The 22,913-nt window shown below is 35.5% G+C and overlaps 1 protein-coding gene across 3 annotated transcripts in view; it reads left to right on the plus strand.

Annotated features, from left to right (window-relative positions):
* TTC39B (tetratricopeptide repeat domain 39B) overlaps nucleotides 1–21,524 on the plus strand; it is a 71,591-nt gene extending 50,067 nt beyond the window's left edge. For 2 of the 3 annotated variants that reach the window (XM_041416541.1, XM_041416542.1), the window contains exons 6-19: nucleotides 1,124–1,191; nucleotides 3,148–3,212; nucleotides 3,376–3,481; nucleotides 4,831–4,896; nucleotides 6,441–6,549; nucleotides 7,389–7,456; nucleotides 7,544–7,603; nucleotides 7,904–8,065; nucleotides 9,139–9,230; nucleotides 9,515–9,635; nucleotides 11,525–11,636; nucleotides 14,864–14,981; nucleotides 16,075–16,191; nucleotides 17,218–21,524. In XM_041416541.1, coding sequence (XP_041272475.1) covers nucleotides 1,124–1,191; nucleotides 3,148–3,212; nucleotides 3,376–3,481; nucleotides 4,831–4,896; nucleotides 6,441–6,549; nucleotides 7,389–7,456; nucleotides 7,544–7,603; nucleotides 7,904–8,065; nucleotides 9,139–9,230; nucleotides 9,515–9,635; nucleotides 11,525–11,636; nucleotides 14,864–14,981; nucleotides 16,075–16,191; nucleotides 17,218–17,314 — 1,361 coding nt within the window. In that variant the 3' untranslated portion in view covers nucleotides 17,315–21,524. The remainder of the gene's footprint in view (nucleotides 1–1,123; nucleotides 1,192–3,147; nucleotides 3,213–3,375; nucleotides 3,482–4,830; nucleotides 4,897–6,440; nucleotides 6,550–7,388; nucleotides 7,457–7,543; nucleotides 7,604–7,903; nucleotides 8,066–9,138; nucleotides 9,231–9,514; nucleotides 9,636–11,524; nucleotides 11,637–14,863; nucleotides 14,982–16,074; nucleotides 16,192–17,217) is intronic. The other variant, XM_041416543.1, reaches the window with a different exon arrangement.
* The last annotated feature ends 1,389 nt before the right edge of the window (nucleotides 21,525–22,913 follow it).

Below are 22,913 nucleotides of genomic sequence, written 5' to 3' on the forward strand. Positions count from 1 at the left end.
GTAAGTCGTTAAATAATACAGTTAAAATAAAAAAGTGAAAAAAGCTCAAAACTACCCCTTCCAGTGTGTACATATATGCTTAACTCTGTGACTTTACTAGTGTCTTACAGTAATAAACATACAAACCATGTATATAATATTTTCTAACTTGAATGCTGAGCTTCAGTGGAGAATTCAGCCTAATTTTTTTTTTGTCTCTGAGCATGCATGAATTAAGAAAGGAATGCCTTTCACAACACATTGTAGGACTGAAGGGAAATTTCCTTTTCTTTGACTTAAGAGATCTCCCGAAAGTTTAAGAACCATTGATGTGGAGGAGTACACCCTTGTCGTTAGTTGCATTGGAATCTGAATATATTAACAAGTTTTGTGCTTGTCTGTTTTGCCTTAAGGTGTTTTGGGAAATGGTATCAGTACATTGTTCATGGCTCTGAAAATGCTGATCTCCTATTTCTGATTCAGGCAGAGTCAAGTATGCATTTTTTTCTAACCTGGCACAAGAATCCTCTTTAATACTTGGACACATCAAACTCACCACGTATGCACTGTACATACAGCAGCCTTGTGCATGTAGCTGGTCTTGCTGCATGGGTGCGGAGCAACTTGTGTCATGTGTGTTAAATCAAATGTATTTTAGTGCTGCATGAAGACAGAAAGTCTGCCTGGGGCTTTCAGTTTGTTAAGCATGACTTGGTGAAAACCTGTTCGTAACGTCTCAGTGGATGTAGGGAAAGCCTGAACCTCGTGAGGTTAATTTACAGAAATTTCTTGTAAGACATGGAAGGAGGCCTGAAAGAGTGCTGTCGGCTGTTAAGCTTAGAATCAATGCAAAATACAGGAGACCATCTACCAGAATGTCAGGTAGCTTTTGCCATAGACTGAGGTCAGCTCTGACAATATTTTGTCTGAGAAGAAGGGAAATAGAAGAAATCTGTTGGGATTTGCGTGTTACAGCTATTACTCAGCAGTTATTGAAATGGCAACAGTAGAATTTTCCTTTTTTTTTCCTTTGTTTTATTTTTTATTTCGTGAATTGGCAGCATTTTGTTTGTTCCATTGACCCCAAGAAGACAGTATTGACAATGACTTTGCTGATAGTAAATAACTTTTCTTTCTTGTATAGAGGAAATGCATGCTGAAATCTGCTATGCTGAATGTTTATTACAGAAAGCAGCTCTCACCTTCGTACAGGTAAAGTCAATTTCTCATTTTGTGTGAAAGTGTAATGGAAAGAGATTAGTACTTATAAAACATCATTCCAACAATAGATGTGATGTTTAAACCAAAATTTTTTGCTAGTGAATGTTATTTCATGGCAGTGATTGAAAGTATGGTAAATCTTGAGCTGCTCAGCAAAGTTCTCTGTTTGTATGAATAACCGAAGAAGATATTCAGATACCAAAGTATTACCCTAAGGTATAAACATATCGCCTTTTAAACATACCTCCTGTATTATACAAGGTGGTATGTTTAAATGATTTGCATCACATTGGACAGTGTCCAGTGCCTGCATAAAAATATTTGGAAGTATGAGGAAGTGTGTTGTTTGAAAGTGAAAGTAATTTTTTGCATGAATAGGTAGAATGGTTTTCCAAATAACAAAACTTCAGCTGATACACACATGTAATTTCCCATTCAGCCTTGCTGTCTATGCACATGGTGTCAGGAATAATACAGTAATGAATGCTTATAAAATGGGCATGCTTAGCATTGCTGAGGTAACCATTCAGCTCACAGAAAGATCTGGAATTTCATAGTGTGTGGTGCTAGTGATTTAGGTTGTGGTTCAGGGACTTCGTGCTACAGTTTTCAAATTTAATTTGAAATTTGGTTCCTGAAAACAGGTGTTGTTCATCATACTTTTATTCAATAAACAAGTGTTTATTGAATATATTTTAGGTAATATTTTCCAGTATAAATTATGAGAAAGAAGCGAGGCACATAGGATACTAAGGTCAGATTAAGTTCCTTTGGCAAATACTTATGAATTATTGGATTTGGCCAGAGGTGTCCGGAAATGCTATTAATGGAATGCTAGTCTTTCCTAACTGGCTTGCTCCTTTGCTAACCATGTGGAAGCAACTCTTTTTATATTTATTAGGTGGGTGGGATCTGTTTTAACCATGAAAATAATTTTGAAACAGTTGTTGAAGGAGGTGAATTAGGACTGTATAAAATAATAAAAAACCCCGTAGATGTATATTTTCTCTGAAACACTACCATCGGTATTGCTTTTGGCTGTAATACCCCACTCTGCTGATTGCTGTGCTGCCCCGTATTTTTCATCTTTGGCTGACCACGATTCATGTTAGGATGATGATGATGATAACAAAAATGTAAACACTCAGAGGGAAATAGAATTCTTGTACTGAAAAACTTGCATTTGGGTGTTCAAACTTGCAGACAAGAGAGATGAGGTCTTTTAAAATGGTAGTCTTTTTATGGAAGCCAGAATTTCCTTTGGTTGATTGTTCTGAGGCCATTTTTTGTTGCTTTTTCATTTTCCACTGTTCCTAAATATTTAAATTTGCATTTCTAAAATGCCAGCGTGTTCCCCTTTTATGTGAATTCTAGAAGAAAAAAATTCATCCTGTTGAAGTGATGTCTTGCTTTTCAGGAATTTAGTTTTGATGGCAAGTACATTGTGGCTTTGTTTTGGTTTTTCTAGAGGTTAGTAAGCACATAAATTGAGTAATACAGTTAGTTACTTTTGATCAGCAATGGAATTTCATCTCTTCAGGGGATTCTTCAATTTGTCTTCTGCCAGTTTCTGTGGGCTTCCTTGTGTATGTCAGAATCGCCATTTCCAAATATTTGAAACAGTTCCTGCAGCACCATCTGGTGGAGAGCTTTCTTGGTTCATTTAGCTACATCGTAAATTCTGCTATAAGTAACACTTTGACTTTCTTTTTCACCTCTCTCTTCAGTTTTAAAATTTGTAATGTGCACCAAAGAAATGTTTCCCTGACAACTTAGAGCAAGTGTTAACATCAGTCTTAGAGACACATCAAGTGACTGAAAAACACTTTCAGTGTTTCCTACGACATTATCATGTAAATAAATGTAAATGTAGCTGGAGGATTTTTATCAATGTGTTATGTGTAATATGAATGCACAGTATTTTACAGTTAGATCTTTTTCTTCCAGGATGAAAATATGATCAACTTTATCAAAGGTGGCCTGAAAATTAGGACAAGTTACCAAATATACAAGTAAGCTATTAGAAAACACTTGACTTCAACATTAATATAAGCAGTTGGAGTGGCATTAATGCCCCCCAAATACAAAGGAATACTTTTTGTATCTATCATAGTCATCAATCATAGTAATTTCTGTGTTGTGTTTCCCCTTCCCTCCTTATTTCTCCATCACAAGGGAATGTCATCAGGTGCTACTGACGACTCAGGGGAACAAAAGCAAAAATGAAACGTACTACCAGTTTGAAGGAGGAGTAAAACTTGGAATTGGAGCATTCAACTTGGTATGACTTATTCTTCTACAGAAAGGCCATTGAGTTATTCTGTAGGACTGTCTTTCTTTGTATATATAGTACTGTAAGTGATTTAATATTTACACATTTGTAAAATAGAGATACAGGGTTTGGAGATTTTATGCGATACGAAACCAGCATTAACTTCTGGCATGCAGACTTTCTGGGATGTTTCTATTAGTTTATTCTGAGCTGTTTCATTCTCTAGGAATATCTAATATATGTATTTCTGAAGTGAAAAAGCAGCTACATCTACCTGTGTGTAGCAGAATTTTTAAAGATGCTTACACTGTGGTTACAGAGTGCCTGAAGTGACTATTAATTCGAACTCCCCCATGTATCCCATTCTTTTGCTTCAGTGACATACTCCAGATTTACATAGATAATTACAGTTAGAAGAATGAACAGTGTACTGAGTTTGTGCAAAAGAAAATTGCCTTTTCTTTACTACAATAAAGAAGACTACAGTTTACTACAGTTTGCTACAGTTACCTTTTCACATCTGTCATGCAGTGGTGAAAGTTGATTTCTGCCAGTATGTTAATTTCTGTATCATTCTAGATTGGAGATGGCCAATTTTAAGAATGGTCAGAAGAACTCAGGTTTATCTGCACCAGACTTTAAAATTCAAGCACCTGTGTTCATAAGTGCTCTTGCCTTTCCTATTCTTCATGGAGTCTTCTCAGTAGGACGCTTAACAGAAAAAGTGTCTGATGGGCAAGATATGTTAGGGTGACTGGAGCTTTCTAAAAACTGACCCTCAAGTTGACCTGCTTCTTAATGCTCATTGAAAAGGTGGTTATGATGTTTGTACATTTTCTGTTGTGTAGGATTTGGAGGATACAGTTACAGAGGGAACAAAAATGCCTGTAATAGAGGGCTAAAGGATGATAGCAACAGCTAGTATTTCTAAAACCATTATGCTCACTGGTCTCCTGATTCAGTGCTCCCACAGGAGGAACAAGTAGAGCCTCTTTGAGACTCCCAATAAAATAATGGTATAGGAAGATAAGAGTTGTAGGTTGTAAGTAATACTAAAATATATAAGACTTTCATTCCAAAAGACTCACAATTTTCAAGTAATTCTGACCAGCTGAAGATAAAAACATCTGTCATTATCTAAAGAAGCACAGCTGGACTCTGTCTGTTTTCATGCTGGATGGTCATCAGAATTCTGAACATGCATGTTTACTTTCAAGTTCTTTCATGTTTTATTTTTTTAGTAATCTGTAATACCATTTAACATAGTAGCTGGCCTTTTTGGTTCACGTTTATAACATTGTAACTTTTTTTTAAAGTGTACATGTTTTTAATTCTTTTCATTTTTAAATGTATTTCAGATGCTGTCACTTTTGCCAGGAAGGATCCTCCGACTTTTAGAATTTATTGGATTTTCTGGCAATAGGGTATTTGATTTGATACTTGCTTTTTCAAATTAATTTTTTCTCAGATAAAAGACTGGATGGATTTAATGCCATCTATTCCACACTAGAAATATAATATTGATGTTTATCAGTATTTTAGTGTTGTTAAAGAGATAAATGGGTTAGATGATACAGGCATAAAAGCACATATGGTGGTACTCCACTCTTTCACATCCATGGGAAATGACCAGTTTATTTAAGAGGAGATTTTGCCAATGCAATTTCCTTTCCTTTTGCTGATCCTTAAGTAGAGGATATCAGCTTTCTTTTCTAGTTGAAGTAGTCAGAAATTGACATTCTTCACCAGTAACTGAGGGAAGAATCATATTTCTACATTTTTCCACCCAAAATCCTAGCCCATTTCTTTGGAAAAAAAAATTCTGAGTATCATGTGTCACTTTGGAATCTAGATCTTTCTCTCATAGATAAGAAAAATATTTGTAACTTGTTTTGTAAGTATTTTACAGCTCTTCAAAACTGTTTATGATGCCCATAAGAAATTAAAAATGCAAACAAAACTCAAGTAAAAAAATGTAATAAAATAACCCACAGAACTATACACGATTGAACTTCAGATTGTTACTGCCGCAGTCACCATATGGTCTTATTGCTGTTAGATTGTCCACAATATGGTTCTTCTGCTGTAAAATTAGACTTCAGTGGAGACGTCTTAATTCCATTTCTTCCTTTGAAAAACCTGGTTCTTCCTGAAGCTCTTCCAAAAGACACATTTTTCGCTGACTAAAAACGCTGTAAAGTCTGAAAGAAAAAGAATGGTTTTGAAATATCATCACAATTTTTTTGTGTGGTGCTTGAATTCTCCTGTAATTCACCAAGTCGGTATGCAATAAAACCGATCTGTTAATATTTGTTTTGAGGCAGAATTATGTTTCTGGGGAGTCACTGCTTTTGATCAGGGAAGCTGTGAGCTCAATACCCCTCAAAGAGTTGAGCTGTTATGTAATGGGTCTGAACAGAAACATAAGGGAAGCCTTGTGTTAAGATCTGTGTAAGGGTCCATTAATCTGTATCTGTCTTTAGACATTGATGTATCAGCAGGCTCTTTGGTCAGAGCCTCAAAGTAGTGCCTGACTTGATGGAAGAGAGTTGAGGATAACCAGGGTTTTCTGTGAAGGAAGGCTCACACCAACAAGTAGCACTGGAGCAGTTGGGAGAGTTGCCCACTGAACGGAGGTTGAAGGATGTTATTCTGAAAGGCTCATAGTCAGAACATAATGGGGAAGGGTTGTAGACCTGTGTGTCTGCATGGTTCATGTGCTGTTCCCATTTCACCAGAGCACTGAAAAGCATGATTTTATTAAGAGTTAGATTAGTCTTCTCCTTCGTGAGTGCTATTAGCTGTGACAGGTATGTTTTGGTGGAGGGTTGTGTTGTATTTGAGATAAGTACTGAATTATGAAATACTTACATCTGAAAGGAAAACTGAATTTTCGTTAGCCAGAAAAAATTGGTAGTAACTCTGTATACTCATAGTTAATTCTGCATGTGTTTGTGATATTTCTTAGGAGTTGGGCCTCTGCCAACTACGGGAAGGCGCATCTGGCAGCAGTTTGAGGGCCATTCTGTGTACTTTCACCCTGTTGGTTTATCATACTTACGTCTCCTTAATCCTTGGTGAGACCCACTGTGTAGCATTTCAGTCATGCTACACCTTATAATAGATACTGTGATTTATTTTTATAATTGAGTTTCAAAATTGTGGCCAAATAGGACTTTGCTGTATACTTACTTATAATCTAAAATTTACATCAATGACAAAGCTGTGTCTGCAGAAACAGTGAGGGTAGATAGCATTATACCAACATCTTGCTCCATTTGCAGGGCTGTCTCAACAGCAAAATATTGCAAAACATTATTAAGTTCAGGAAAGTCATTATCTGTAAATTAATATCAGATGTTGTGAAAACTATCTCCAGAAAAAAGCTATACAATCAGAATTAATTGCTTTTGCCATTTAGAGTTGGAAGTCATAATTAATTCTATATGCTTCTTTACCGTATATTTTCACATTCTTTAAGTATTTTAGTACTTGTCCCTCAGGCTCATCAGGAAATTAAGGAGAACTTCATTTCTTCCAGTATCACTTGTATTTCATTACTGAGTTCAAAATTAGGAGAAGAGGCAGCTGAGGAATGTTTTCCTGTCTTGCTAAAGCAATTAAAGGGATTTAAAAATATAACTAGGATCAGTAAGGGAACAGTCTAAAAAATATTCCTATAATTCCAATTTATTTCTACTTACAGACATTTAGTATTTTTAAATCAGTATCTTTGGGACAAGAATTTAATTTTTTGGGACAAGATTTTAATTTTTACACAATATGATGAAATAATTCTGCTTTCAGATAAAGCAGTCATCTATTGATCTATCAAATTTGATGTGAAAACAAAATCTTAGTCTATGAAACTTGGATTCTTTTAAGTACATTGAAGTTGGTTTGTTACATTTTCTAGGTACAGGGGAAGCCAACCTTCATGAAGCAGACAGTCTCCTTGAACCCTACCTCCAGAAATTTCCAAATGTGTGTATTTCTAATAAATTTTGTAACAGAAATGTTATTTCCTTATGCTCAATCTTGTAACTGTTGTTTTTCTCATATCTTTTCAAGGGTTCCATTATTCTATTTTATGCTGCCAGAATAGATATACTGAAAGGAAATTTTGAACAAGTAAGTCATGTTTTCTTTTTAAGATTTTTTAGTGTTTAGCCTGAGGAGGAAAAATAATTAATTCATCTACATATCAGTTGGACTGATAAGTGTGCTGTTATCCCTGTTCACATTCACTGTCAATGTTGATTCCAGCCCTCTCTCTAAGTGAGACTGAAAGGGAAGTTTATATAATTTTACTTGTTAGGTGTTTTCCACCTGGGTGCTAGGTAAGAATTTGTCCTGTAATTAGACACGGCTCTCACATGGAGCTGTAATTTAGCCAGTTTTCATCATTCTTCCTTGACTACTCACTCATAGGCACAGTTGAGGTTCCAAGACTGCATAGCAGCCCAGCAAGAGTGGAAACAGATTCATCATCTCTGTTACTGGGAACTGATGTGGAGCTACACCTTCCAGCAGGACTGGCTTCAAGCATATCGGTATGCAGACCTGCTCAGCAAAGAGAGCAGGTGGTCTAAGGTAAATGGGCAGGTGGACATTGTTGTGATATACCAGTGGTCTCTACAGTTGAAGTTACTTTTCATTTTGCACAATAAGTGTAATGTTTGCCTTCCTGAGATATTCATAAACTAAGACACAATGGGACCAAAATATTTTAACTTACTGCTTAAGGATGACTTTTTATTTCACGTTTCGAAGCAGCAGAACTGTAAGCAGCAATGCTTTGGCCCCTCCAAAAATGGAGGTACTTACCTGGGTTGGGAGAAAGAAGAAGGATAGGAAAACTATAAACTTGTCTCTCAAGTCAAGTTCTAACATTCACTAGTAAAACTTGGCTGAAGAAACTGTGTTTGGTGTTTATAAACACACACACCTACTCAACAGATGCTTTGTGGCACAGAATGAGAAAGGCTGCTGGGGACAGGATCTCACAAGAAAAGCTGGGCTATCAGATAACCTTTTCCTTGCAAAAACATTTTTCAGAGTATGAACCAAGCGCACTGTGCCAGTAACCTTTTATGCATTATTATTGTTATCATCTGTTCCTCTATAGATTACTGTTTTATTTTCTTAATGAAAAAGGGTATACATCTAATTCTTGTTAAGAGAGGAAGAGAATAGTATATTCAACATGAAGTGCAAGTGTCTTTAATAGAAATTATGGGTTTTTTTTTTTTTCTTCTGCAAAACCCAGTTATTAAACATTCCTTGAATCAGTACCCAGATATTTCCTTCTGTTTTTCCAAGCATGTCTCTACATGTAATAGATTATATAATAACAGTAATGGACTTTAGAACAGTTGAGTCATTTAACCTCATCTCTTCGACAGTGGTTTGCATAATAAATTCTCCTGTTCTTTGCAGGAGATACCTTTAACTTTCTGACTAATATAAGAATATAAATACATGAAAATAAAGTTACAGCATAAACTATGTGACAAAGGGAATACTCTGCTTTTATAGTTGTATCTACATGAGAATTATGGGAATACTTTGCTACAGCAATTGAGTGAGAGATTTGAGTCTTTAATGTATGGATTAAACACAGAAACTTAGATGTGGTAATCTGTTGCTGTTTCTTTTTGAAATAGGCAATATATGTATTCCAGAAGGCAGCTGTTCTGTGTATGCTTCCAGAGGATGATTTGAAGAGGACTGGTGAGGACATAGTGTCTTTATTCAGGTAAACTTTTATAAAGCAGCTGAATGTGCACTCTTTCTCCCCCCATGTCTTTATCTTGTGTGAATTACTTCTTGCTTATAACCATAAACTTTCCATTTTTTCCCTTTGCCTTTAGCATTAGAATTGCTTTTATTGTCAAAGATACATCCTACAGCTCTGGTCTCCATGGTGCAAAACAGTTTTAAGATGTTATATTTCAGAGGAAAACAGTAAATCTTTCTAACTGAAATGAGATGAAAAAAAATACCAATAAACAACTTTTTCCCCATTTTCCCTTCTTGTAGACAAGTGGATGGTCTAAAACAGAGAATTGCAGGAAAATCTATCCCGACTGAGAAGTTTGCAGTAAGGAAAGCTCGACGCTATGCATGTCCTCAACCAGTGAAGCTGATATTACCTGCCTTGGTATTTGTTCTTGCTTTGTTTTCATTGTTTTCAAAGAGAAAAGAAATCAGAGTAGTTCATTATAGAGGGAAGGAAAATAATATTGTCAGGTATTATATGTCTGCATTTTAAATTTTTTAAAGAAGTACTGCATTAATGCAATGTGATTTTCATGGAAAGTGTTAAGGACTGGATCATACTACCAACGAAGCAGCAGTCTGAAACAAGCGCCATATTTTTCAAGTGAAAAGTTCACCATGCAGAAAACTGCATTCATGTTCTTTAGGTTGACAGGAGTTTAATCCTTGTCTTTTAGACTCATTAGGAAGTTAAAGAGTACTTTGGTACTTTCTGTTTTTCTGATGAAAATGGAGAGTGGTGGTCGGTTTTTATTGTGGTTTTTTTATTCCCCTTGTATTGAGTTTGACTAAAACAAACAGAAGTTAAAGTAACTTTATGAATGCTATACTGATTTCCCGTATTTTAACATCAGAGTCATTAGTATTGCACAGTGTGTTTCTGTGTGCACAGCAGTGATACTTTTCATATGTGTATGCTAAAATCTTTGTACATGCATAATTTACCAACTGTACATGACAAGCCTAATTGAAGAAGAAATTTCTAATGTTAGAGCTCATTGATACAGAAAGAGGAGTCCAAAGAAAATTAATTCACAGGTTCTAAAATTCATTCTATGTTAAATTGCATGTAGAGGACTAAGTAAAGTTTGTCTTGGGCTTATACAGCAGAGTGCTTGCAAGTTGTGAGTATATATATATTTGGTCTTGCTGTCAAATCTAGTATCTTCTGTTTTAATTTAGGAATTTTTTCATGAAGGACTAAGCATAACCAAACATAGTGTATGGTTTATTTCAGTTAGTGTAAGTTAGACAGGACTACAGAATTGAAACAAATCTAGCATGGTGTAGTTAATTAAGTCAATAACACTGTTTCAGAATTTGATACAACCAGATATTTTCTCTGTCTGAAAATGTAAATGTTTACAGTACAAATGCAAGTGGAAATATTTCACCAATGAAGTATTCTGAAGTATCATCTTCAGAATGACATTAGGTTTCATATTTCAGAGGTGTAATTTCAATTACAGTAGAACAAATGATACTCTAGTTGTAAAGATCTTAGCAGAGCTCGTTGTTGGTTAGCATTCTTCTCAAGTTTTAAAATGTGATAATGTATCAAAACAAGCTTATTGCTTACTGTTGTACTGAGGCTCCGGGAAGGTATGTTTCCAGGATTTGCTTTGGTTTTTTCCCAACAAAATTTTGTAGAAATTACAATAAAATCATATGTTGGATCTGCCTACTGGAATCACATTTTTATCCATAAAGTTATATCTACCTCCAGTTTTGCTCTGAATGGAAGGTAATTGTGTGTTGATTAGTCATATATATGTAAATGGTTTTGGGTGCATACTTATATAAATACACTGTATATACAAGCACACACTCAAATGCACTCCAAATTTACCTGTCATCCTTTAGAAAGAAACTACTTTTAGCTCCTTCTTTAGTTTAGGCGGCAGGGGCCACAAGTTGAGCCTAAAGCATCCAGTTTTGCCAATGTGTTATGTGGGTGATGGTAAACTGTCCTGATAAAATCTGTTCAGTTTAATTTCTGAAGATCTGTGAAAATACATGATAGTAGAATCCATTAAAAAGGCATCAAAGCACTCAAGTCTGAGAAACCCACGTTAACTTTGTCAACACACGTTCAATTTTTCCTTTCCTATTCATAGGTGTGTTGTACCAAAACAAGCTTTGGTAGTGTTTTTATGTGCTCAAAAATGTTCCACAGCAGCCTTTTCAGAGGCACTCTTTAATTAAATATTTATCAAATTTCATGAGTTTTTCTCACCTTTTGGTTGGTTGGTTTTGTTTTTTTTTAATCAGGAAATGATGTATGTCTGGAATGGATTTGCAATTGTGGGCAAAAGAGCAGACCTCACTGAAAACTTACTGGTAACAATTGAAAAAGAAGAAACTGCTCTACAAAATGAAACTAGTAAGTAATCAATTAAGGTGGAATTAATAATCTTATAAGAAATGCTGACATTTTTCTATGCTTTTGTCTTCTGATATTCTGCAAAGTGAGTATTGGCTTTGACAATTTTCTAATTAAGTCCAAGTATGGAAGTTTTGGAGCCTCGTGAAAGTTAGGAGTGGTTCTTCAATATGTTCTTTATGCAGTGTGATTGATGGTGCAGACAAATATAGAAAACTCAGGAACATGAAGTTATTAGTTACAGAACATGACTGGTCTAGCTTAGTTTTTCTTGTCTTTGAGAGTGTTCTTGGACCATAGTCTGCTGATGTCTTAGATGTCTGAAAAATACTTTTTCTAAACCAATTTATATCACACTTTATTACATAGGACACATGCTGCGTAGAATATGGGAAAGTAAGAAAGATACAATGAAGTGCGATGCATGAATGAGTCTGTTTTTTTGTTTTATTTTCTGGCAAAATAAAACACATTTGCCAGTTGTAAAATGAAACTTACTTAACAAATAAACTTTGACCATGATTTTACATCTTGGCCTAATGTTTAGAGAATCAGCCCATAATTTACTCCTAAAAGAATTTAAATTCATTTATTACAACTGGTTTACTGCACAAGTACGTGATTTTTATCAGATTTTATCAGAGTGGTTCTTTTACCTGTCATGTGAATTTTTGGGGAGAATTCTCTTTTGAGTTTTTCTGGAATAAATATTACCATTTTGCATGTGAAACTTGTAAAATGATAATTCACTAAAATAATTTCTATTGAACCCAGATTCTAGTCACATTTATGAACAATTTAGCAGTGGTTAAAACAGCAATTCTGAAACATAATACATATCTAAGTATGATTTACAGTGTAAATTGAGGCGATGCATAAGAAATTATACAGGGATGTGCAAGAAATATATAATGGTTAAATCTGCGTGATATAATAAACCAAATGAGAGTAACTGCATGGCCATGTTTGAATAGGGTTCCTTTATTTTCTGTGTTGCCCTTCACTTTTCTGTACAATCAGTAGTTTGCTTCTTAAATCTCTCAAGCATTTTCCTTTTTTCTTGTTGTAATATTAAAACAAAAGTGTAATATCCCATGAGCTCCACATGGAGGGTTCTGGCAGAACCTGTTGGAAATCCAGTGCTGCATTGTGCCGAGATTTGTACTAGAAGTGCCCATCATTTGTAGCAGTGAAGTAAATTTCCTATTGAATCTCTGAGTAAAGACATACAAGGTACCAAAACTAAAGCAATGGAAGTAAAACCACTGTGTTTTTCTTATGGAAATTCACTGTTTGCAAATAGGATATAGTCTGGAAGTGTATATACTTTCTTTAAGTAATACCTTCAGTCAGATGTAATTTTATTCTGGACTTCACATATGTGATCTTGATCTGCTTTTAAAGATACAGAATCAGTGCAAATAAAGACTTATTACCAGAGCTGCTGCTGAATTCCTAGGAAAAAGAGATTAAGGCTACTAGCAGAGTATGACAAGGTTACGGTGTAATTTTAAGAGACAGTTTTTAGTGGTAGTAATATCAAAGGATTGTTAAGGTACTGTGAAAAAAGGGTGCTGATTATACACAAAGGTCACTTAGGGATTGATACTTCATAGAACGGTTTTTACTTCATTTGTTTTACGTGAACAGGCACAGCATGGAATCTCGCAAGGACTGAAAGTAATTTTATGTTGTATAGATCTGAAAATAGAGATGGTAGAAGGAACAAATGGCAGACATTAGAGATGGGGTTTTATTTTTTTTCCACAGGATTTCTGGGAATCCTTTTTTTTTATTTCCAGTATATTAAAAAAGAATATTTAACTTCAAGAACAAAATAATTTTTTTCTTTTTTTTTTTTTTTGTCCTGATAATGATACTTCCTTTGGTGTAGACCACCGTAGCTGCAAAGATGGTTCTCCCATATTTATTGCAAGGTTATCTGTGTTAAATTGGCCTGTGCATTTGTTGTTTGTGCATTTAGTGTTAATGTTTTAATGTTGTAGCTTTTATTCTTTTGAGAAATAAGAGCATGGCGAACCCTTACTGACCTCCGTGCATGCCCCCAGTAATTTCAATGAATGAGTCCTTCAGAAGACAGTCACAGAATCCAACACCTTAGCCTGGCAGAACAGGCTAGAGAGTAGTAAAGTACACATGTGCTACACTTCTACTATCACTAAAAGCGCAGTCTGTCAGTTACAATCTATCAAGACTTTCTGGGTTTAAACACAGACGGAAATACAACTGAATATGGTGGCAAAGCACTTTGCAGAATCCTAAAATGGATTAGTCTTGCATGTTTCAGAACTGTTTATGTAGGATTTCTTTGGCAGACTATTAAGGAAAAAATTAATGTGACCTTAGAGAGCTGGTAATTAGTTGTAAACAACATGATCTGAAGGGAGAGTGTTTTGCTTCCTGAATTGTTAATGTATGTGGTGCCATCTGTCTATCCATATGTGTTTTCTTTCCTTTCTTTTTCTTCCTTGTACTCAGCAAATGTTACAAACTAAGGGAACTAAAAAGGATCACACTTGTTAAGTAAATTTTGAATTGATTCAAACACCCTGCTTCATCTGGAATTTTTAGTCATATTGAACTTAAGACTTTCAATGAAGTTTTTCAAATATTATACACTATTACTTATTTTCAAATATTTTTCAAATATACACTGCTACTGAGGCTTCTCAAACATTAGAGATGATAAAAATACTAGTAAACATGGTGTCTTGAATTTGTACTGCAAAATGATGCTTCTGAAGAGTTCTGTAAGAGAGTCATGGTGTGGTTTTTCAGGTTTTTTTTATGCTACTGATGCTACTGGAGGTCTGCCAGTGCTCTGTAACAGGGGAAGTTGTTAAGATGATATGATGGTTTCTGTCTCACTGTACTTTAAGCTCTTGCAAGTAAGAAAGCTTTAATTAATGACTGTTTATGTAATGTAATGTATTTAATTAATAACTGTTTAATCTTCAGTTAATGAAGTTTATACCTGTTTATTGGATGTTTCAATTTCTTATGTCTTCTTTTCCTGTCTTTTAAGAGAAAGGTATGGATGGACACATCTTCTTTAGTAAACAGTATTTTAAATCATGCCTGAAGGTTTGAGGTATAGAACATGAGAAACAGCATCTTGCATCTGAATACGTATTCCCTATTGAAAATCTAATTTTCCTTTTCATGACGTCTTCAGATTGTTTGACATATCTCACTTTTACTGTTAGATCACAGTGAATACTATGTGGATGATGTGTGCATGTTGCAGCTACTGAAAGGCCTCTGTCTGAAGCACTTGGGAAGACTCATGCAAGCTGAATTATGTTTCAGTAAAGTAATTCAAAGGTAAAAAATAATAAATAGATTTTCTAGCTTTTGGTGACATTTCTGATACTCCTGTTGCAGCTGTCATGTTAGAATTTTGAATGATTAAACGTCGTGTTAAGGACCTGGAATTCAAATACATCTGAAAGTACTCAGAAAACCAGAAAACTTTGCTTGTATTTTTCTGTAGCAGTTGAACACTTACAGTAGCTTTATATATGTGTTGTTTGAGGCTAAATAAATCAAACTACCAAGTAACATACCCAAATACAATAGGAATTGTATTTGCAGAGCTACCTGTAACTAAGGACAGTACAGATAGGTTTACTGTTTGGTTTATTTCTTTTTTAATTCAGTATTTAGTACTTCAGTAGTTAATGCTTCCCCATGTAGATGAGATGTTGTTACATGTTTCAGTTGAAGACTGGTTTCTCCTGTGTTCCGGATTTTCAGGTGTCAGCTCCATACCAGCTGTAATAGCTTTTCTGTATAAAACATGAGTCAGGTACTGGGGGTTATAGTTGAAAAGTTCTTTTAAGTTTTTAGGTATTTGGGCTGAAGAAGCATAGTTACACGTGCAATGTTTCTAGCAAGTGATTTAGAAAAATTAATAATAGAATTTGTTATTGAGAATTATGTGTGCTTTAGTTCTCTTGCCATCTTATTTTCTCTTAGCGTTTCTAAGATCCTGTGTGACTTTAGTCAAGCACAGTGCAAGTTACAGGGCATGGTTGGTTGCAAGTTAAAGGAATGCTATTTCTGGAACATCTTTTTCCAAAGGTAGTTGGCAACGAGCAGGCTTTTATAGCTGAGGTATTTTTAAAAATCTAAAGACAGCAGTTCTTCATGAAGTTTATGTTTTGCATGGATGAGAGTAAAAGTTTTTTGGTGCATGGAGTACATAAATTTTGTTCAACTTTGTTTTCTGCATGGTTAGGGCTGCTATGGTGCTTAAAGTCTCTTTCCCAATGTGTTCAGAATTAACCAGTAAAAAAGGCTTCAGAATGTTTTTTTCTGGTTATGTGCTGTTACAGGCAGTGATTGCTTTTAAAGTTAACTGGTCACTCAGGACAGGGTTGTAAGTAACCATTTTTGTATTTTTCTGGTTTTCTAGTGAGAAGCAAATAAAATACGACAGTTACTTGGTGCCATTCACACTGTATGAAATGGGTCTTCTGTACAAACAACAGGATGAGAGAGAAAAAGCAATAAGATACATAGAAACTGCAAAGTAAGTGGATTTTTTTTTATTGCCTTATAAATTAAGAATAACTCTGTAGCATTTAGGACACTTGTTTTTTCTTCCTGACAGCTTCCTTGCAAAATCCCAGTAATTATAAACCTCTGCTCTTGATATGTGGGACTTGTCCTATATAGTTGAATTTTGCAGTTTCATGAAACTGCCGTTCAGACACAGTGGAGTAGACTCAAATAAGACACACTATGAAGGGAAATTCAACTTCAAATAAGGCACAGTAAGAAGGGAAAATATTTCCTTATTTTGTGGGCTTCAGAGATGCTGAGGGTCCACTGCATGCATGGATGAAGCTGGAGAGTCTAGGGAATGGATATGTACCATTCTGTCCCGGAGGGCAGCTGTGGGAATTAAATCAGTTCCACTAAAGGTGTTCATTAGAGAAGTTCAAAAGCCAGTACACCTGTCTGACTACACCCCTTTTTCTTTTCACATGGTGTTGTAGAAGACCAGTTGAGAGTTTAATTTACTGTAGAGCAGCATATTTGCATCATCGGTAGATTGTAGCGTAAGATAGAATGTCCCTTGTGTTTAGAGAGAAGTAGCCCAGTCTTGTAGTATTGTCCCCTCATGGGGTTTTGTTTGTTTGCTTGGGGGGATGGAATTTACAGATTACGATTTCTATACATATGATGTTTATTGTTACTCTGGCTGAATTGTGTTCTGAGTTGAAGCGTACATTTTCTACCAACACCTTTTCTGTAGTATTTTGGCTTGTCTTTTCACAGCAAATTTCAGTAATTGGGAGGGCTGTTAAAAGGATCAAAATAAGTGAAAGAGATGCTAAGACATGAGTTCATTGTATCAAGACATTTAATTTTAGTACTGGTCTAAGTTTTCTTTGCTCAATTTGTGGATGTAGTTTTAAATGTCTCGTAACTCAACTGTGTGTCAGTCTCCACTTCCTGTTGAAGGAATAAAGACTGTTAACTTACGAACATATGAAGTAGAAACAATTCAATCCAAACATCTTTTTATTATAATAAGTTGTCTGTTTTGCAGAAACAACTATAAGGAATACTCTATGGAGTCCAGGTTGCACTTCAGAATTCATGCAGCACTTGACAGCTTGAAGGTGTCACCCGCTTCAACACCTTGAATGAGGAGGGATGCTTTTCATGCATGCAATAATAAATAGCCTACACAATCTTTTTTCAATCTTTTTTTAATCATAGAGGAGAACATAATGATTGTTTTATGTCACTTCTGATTTAATGTCATTCTTTTAGACTTTTCTGTATAGCGCCTATACTGTATCTACATGCTGTTAAAGAAGACCTTATATTTTGTTGATAAAAATAATTTAATATTTGACTTGAATGGGGGATATTTTTAAAAAAAAGGTGATGGTGCAATAAAATTTAATGAAAATACTTTATTTTTTTTTATATAAGAACAGATGCTGGTTATGCAGTGAAACTGATGATAATTTCTGCATTTTTGGAAAGTTTTATTTTCTGCAGTGCACTTGAGACTTTTTTTGCCTCTGGAACAAAAATGCAATGTCTGCAGATAACCTTACCAAATTTTTTGGCGTACCATATTCTGAAATTTGTGTTCCAGAGGAAAGAATTAGTAATTATTGACTTAATTTTGGTAACAGAATTAACCTGTCTGAAGTGCAATATTTTTAGTCTGTCAGATGAAGCTAAGAGGGCTTCAGATGAAGCTAAGCAGGGCTACAGTTAAAATGTCTTTGCAGGTCTGCTTCAGTTAAAAGAAGTGCATATAGGGGATATTTTTCACTTGAAAAACAGAAAAGCAGAGCTACAAAGGACATTATGTCCTTGTTCTAAAGTAGAATCAGCTGTCTTAAGTTGATCCTGACAGATTTATTTCACCTGCTTAACAAAAAAAAAGGCACTAAGAACAGTAATTTTGGAACTTGCACAGGATGTCTTTCCCAGGCAGAAAAGACTGGGAAATTTTGTCTACCCCAAATAGTTCTTGACACAACTGAAACGGATTGTTCCCCATCTTCCCTGTCACAGATCTGGAGGAAGGATTGTTCTTTCTCTTTTTTAAGCAAGTCGTTTAGTATTTGTAGACTAGCACCCTATTTGGTATTCTCTGTTCTTGGATCCCAAACAAAATAAACAAAATATTGATGGTTTTATGTATTTTCCTAATAAGAGTTAGAATTCTTATTAACAGAAGTTGATTGTGCATCAAAAAGTGAATCCACTTTTAAACTTGCTGTTAAGAAAATGTGCATATTCTAGTCTAATTTCTACCAAAAATGTGCAGTAAAATTGAGATACTTATAAGTGCATTTTTCTTTTCATGCTTCTGTGCAAACATCAGTATCAAATTTAATTTCCCTTTTATTTAGATACACAGATTCTAGCTATCTGTTCTTAAAAATAAAAATATATTTTATTTTTATTTAAATATACACTCAATAACTCTTCTTTCACTAGCTATTGCGAAACTTGCCATTTCCATATTTTATCCATGTCCAGTATGTTTACTTCTGCAAGTAAATTCATAGTAACTGTGCTCATGTATGTGATTCACTGCCCTTAAATACCACCCAGGCAAAATCAGGATGAAAGAAATAGGTTAAAAATTATTATTTATTTACTCAGTAAATGAGTAACTGAAGTTTCTAATTAAGCAGTCAGTATGATCTAAATGCTATAGCAGTTCTTCTCAGGTTACTGAGAACACAGCTTTCTTCTATGACTTACAAGTATCGGGGTTGTTTAATTGCCTATAATTCTGTAATAGAATGGTATATTTACAGAAGTAAGAGTTTAAAAATATTAGCTAAATAAACATAATGGGTCTTTCAAAATGGAAACCTGATCCAAAGTCTTTCTTTGTTTGAATTTGTGCCTGTTGTACATGTGTAACTTAAGTTATTTTGTAAAATTATACACACGTAACTTTGAAGCTTAAATACCCGAGACACTGAATTACTGATAAAATATGCATGTTTATTTTCAAATATATTCAGTTGACTGTAGCTAAACCTCAAAACAGAGATTGGCTTATGCTGTCAAATGACTTCTCTAAGGATTTACCCATTTACATGTATCTGATTGTAAACTGTATGAGCATAAACTCGTATATTTTCAGAAAATACTTTTGATGCATCTGTGGGCATTATATGTTCAGTTTAGGATTATTTTGGTTTAATCTGATTATTGGATTGGGGTCTGCTTCATTTTTCTATAGAAGGTGATGGGAACAACTGCCAGTAAAACTTCTGTAATTTGTGTTCCAAGCAGTACTTCTCTTTAGAAGAGTTGTAACTGGGACTACAGACTCTCAGGGCGAAGCATGATCTAGTCTCTGATCTCTTGTTTTTGTGGGGAGTGTCTTAAAGCTAATATTTTGGGGGTGATTTGAGATAGAAATCAAAATTAACAAAAAATGAACAATGATGTTCCTTAGGAACTGATTTTTTCAAAGTTTAGTACAAAGCTTCAAGAGCAGTGTACTTTTTTCCATGGGTGATGTTACTGACTGAAGAGAGAGTAAAAAGAAATATTTTCTTCAGTTCAGGCTTCCAAAGGTAATATTAGTTCCCTGTGTTATGTTGTACTGTGTTTCTTCTGGGGTCAGCCTTTTTGCACTCCTGCCTGTCCTGAGAGGACAGGCTCATCCACACAAATTTCCAGCACCCTCTGTAGTATTTTGAGGACCCAAGATTAAGTGCTATTTAGAACTTGCCTTCTTTCTGTGCTGCTGTTCCAGACTTTGCTAGAAAGATTGACTGATCAGAATTCTTACTTTAAGCTTTATTCCAAACATGTTTTTTCCAAGTTGTTAACAGCAGACATATAAATGTATGAGAGTGATTTGTAACCCTTCAGTTAAGGAAGGTCTCCACAGAGCTGCAAGAGATGCTTAGTTTTCCAAATGCTGCAGAAAAGTGCGTGTCTCCTTGACACAATGCATCTGTGATGCAGTATTATTTAGGACATTATGCCCAAGTTGAGTAATTTCTAAGAGTTCAGACAAAGGGTCTGTGGCTTTTTAAAATTTTTTTTAAAATCTGCTGTATTCTCTACTGGGCCTTAAACAGCTCTGATTTAGTCTTAACTGCTGTTTATAATATTCACCGCATATGCTCATCCTCCACGGGAATTTTGAATATTGTGCTGAGACTTAACTAAGCAAAGCTGATCATTTACCTATGATGCTATAGCCTCTCTTGATAATAGTAGGAATTATAATACATACAAGAGCAAATTTAACTTACTAGTTTAAGCAAGAAAGGCTGAGCTTACAGTTACATTATGACAAAAGGTCATTTAGTTCTTTCTGATAATATATGTGGGTAAGCAATAATAAATTAGCCTGGTTATAGGACAAAGCTTCTTTTTGATTAAGAATTGCCTACTTAGAAACTATTACCAAAAACTTCATGTCTGTGCATATCAATCACATGTTTAATCTGTTGAAAGAACATTGTACTACAGTTTGTAAGTCTTGATTAATCAGAATAAAGAATAAATTTCTGTTTTTAACAGAAATTGAAAGCAAATATATGTTAAAAGAGAGCTGGTGCAAGGTTGTTATATCTGTTCTAGTACACATGGGGTAGCAGCTGTATGTAGCACTTTATTGCCAGAAAAATGTATAATAATCAGATCTTGCTATGTTTCTAAAACACCTTGCAAGGTAATGTGTAAAACAAGTAATTTCTTGTAACAAATTCAACTTAGACTTCGCAGTTATTTTATTACTAATCCTCATGTTTCATGTCTTTTGTTTCTGTATATTCTTATACTGCTTAGTGCAACAAAGAATGTTTGTATTTGCCCTGGTGCTGCAGTCTCTTTGCTTCTAATCTACTGAGGTTTGCACATATTCTTATCTGGTACTTGATGAGTAAACAGTGAGGGCAGAAAAACAGAAAATGAGGAATGAAGTATGTTCTGATTTAAAGAGCATGTAGAAATATTCATTATGATGGACCGGAATGGATTTACACTTCAGAGGAATAAATCACATACGCTTGTGCTACCGAATGCTGAATTTGGCACCGTGTTCTAGTTGTACATCAGGAACCTCCAGCTGAGATTTTCCAAAGCATTGTCATCAAAAAAGGCCTGATCTGTAGTTTATAAATACTACCTGAAGCGTAGAGCTCTTATACAACCTGTCCAGACGGAGAGGTTGTACAAAGCTGTCAAGTGAATAAAGAGTCTTTTGAATGTAGATAGCAAATATAAAACAAGGTGCGGGGTTTTCGTAATGCTACTTGTGTTTTGGGACTTTTTGAAAATTGTGTTTTGCGTTTTGGTTTGGTTTTTTTGCATAATCTTGTAATAAATGCTGTAGGACAGCTTCATAAAGAAACAGTGTGGCTCTTAACTTTGCAATTGGTAGAAGAGTACTTTCTGGAAAAAAAAAAAGTCAAGAGTTCATGGTTAACATAACAAATTTAATGCTTCGTGATTGCAAGATTAAATACTTTCCTTTTTGTAGTAGTAATTTAAGCATGTAGTTCCAGTCTGTAGAGAAGCACATGTCAACTAGTAATCCCATGCAGGAGCACTTTCCTGGGTTTAGAAACTTACCTAAAGAGAGAACTTCTTCAAACACATAAGCTGTAGGAGATGTTTCTGTTTTCTGTGTCAGGTCTTCTGTTCCATGAAAATTACAGTGGTTGTGATTCAATATCTCTGCCATTGAAGCATGGAAAAATACTTAGTGTTCATGTCATGTGACTCTGGGAAAAGTTAAGGTTTTACTAAAATTCTGCCTGAGAAGTGTTATGGATTGACTTTGGCACAGTGTTAGTGCCTCCATGAAAGGTGTATTTTTCAAAATGGTTGCTGTGAGATGTGATCTGGGAACAGAACAAAGCAGGCTTTAACTTGGGAATGGAGGGAAAAGACAACACTTTATTAATCTACACAGACACAAAAGGAAAGGGAAAAACTACACACACACAACAATTCACAATAGAACACTTTTAAAACACTCCTCCTCCTCCCCCCAGTCTTCTAACATTCAAATCCCCTCTAACACATTAATTCTCAACCCAATACCCTCCTTTCACACAAGCACTCCTCAGTCTATCAGGAGAGAGAGAGAAGCCTCCCTCTTGTGCCATAGGCTTCCTCTCGGAAACACAGCAGAACTTCTGTGCTTCCATGTCACACACGGCAGCTGCTCGAAGAGAAATCTGCTATGGTGACTATTTTTCTTCCATGTCCAGTGCTCTCACCACTGTCCAAGGATCCGAACTACTCCTTGGGTTCTTTTTAAGAATGCTTTTCGCCTAGTTTTAAGACGTGGCCACCTCTTACCATTAGGGACACTTGTCTCCCTCATATTCACTCTCTTGGGGCTTGGGGCTCAGGAACGGAGATTCTTCGTTGAAGGCCGAGACTTCTAACACACCCTTCTCCCTCAGTCTCTGTTTTTTCGGCTTCTCCTTGAGGCTTTATCATTCTTGGCGTCTGGCCAACCGCCTCTCCCAGAACTCTTCCATCTCTGCATCTTGCAGTGGCTCCGGCTTCCCTTCCTCAGGCCGCAGGCCTTCCCCCCTTCCCCACCCAGATGCAGCTGGGCAGGGGAGAGGATCCGATCTGCTCACCTGCTAAACTCTAAATAGGAAGTTTTTCTAGGAGTGCTCTGCTTTTAACCCCTGTGTGTTCTCAGAGGCGTATTCAAGTCCCCAGTGGCCATACTAAGTGCCAATCTGAAATTTGGCCACTGATTGGTTTGACTATAAC

This window comes from Onychostruthus taczanowskii, unplaced genomic scaffold (assembly GCF_017590055.1).
Source record: "Onychostruthus taczanowskii isolate IOZ18803 unplaced genomic scaffold, ASM1759005v1 scaffold52, whole genome shotgun sequence".
NCBI classification, from domain to species: Eukaryota; Metazoa; Chordata; class Aves; order Passeriformes; family Passeridae; genus Onychostruthus; species Onychostruthus taczanowskii.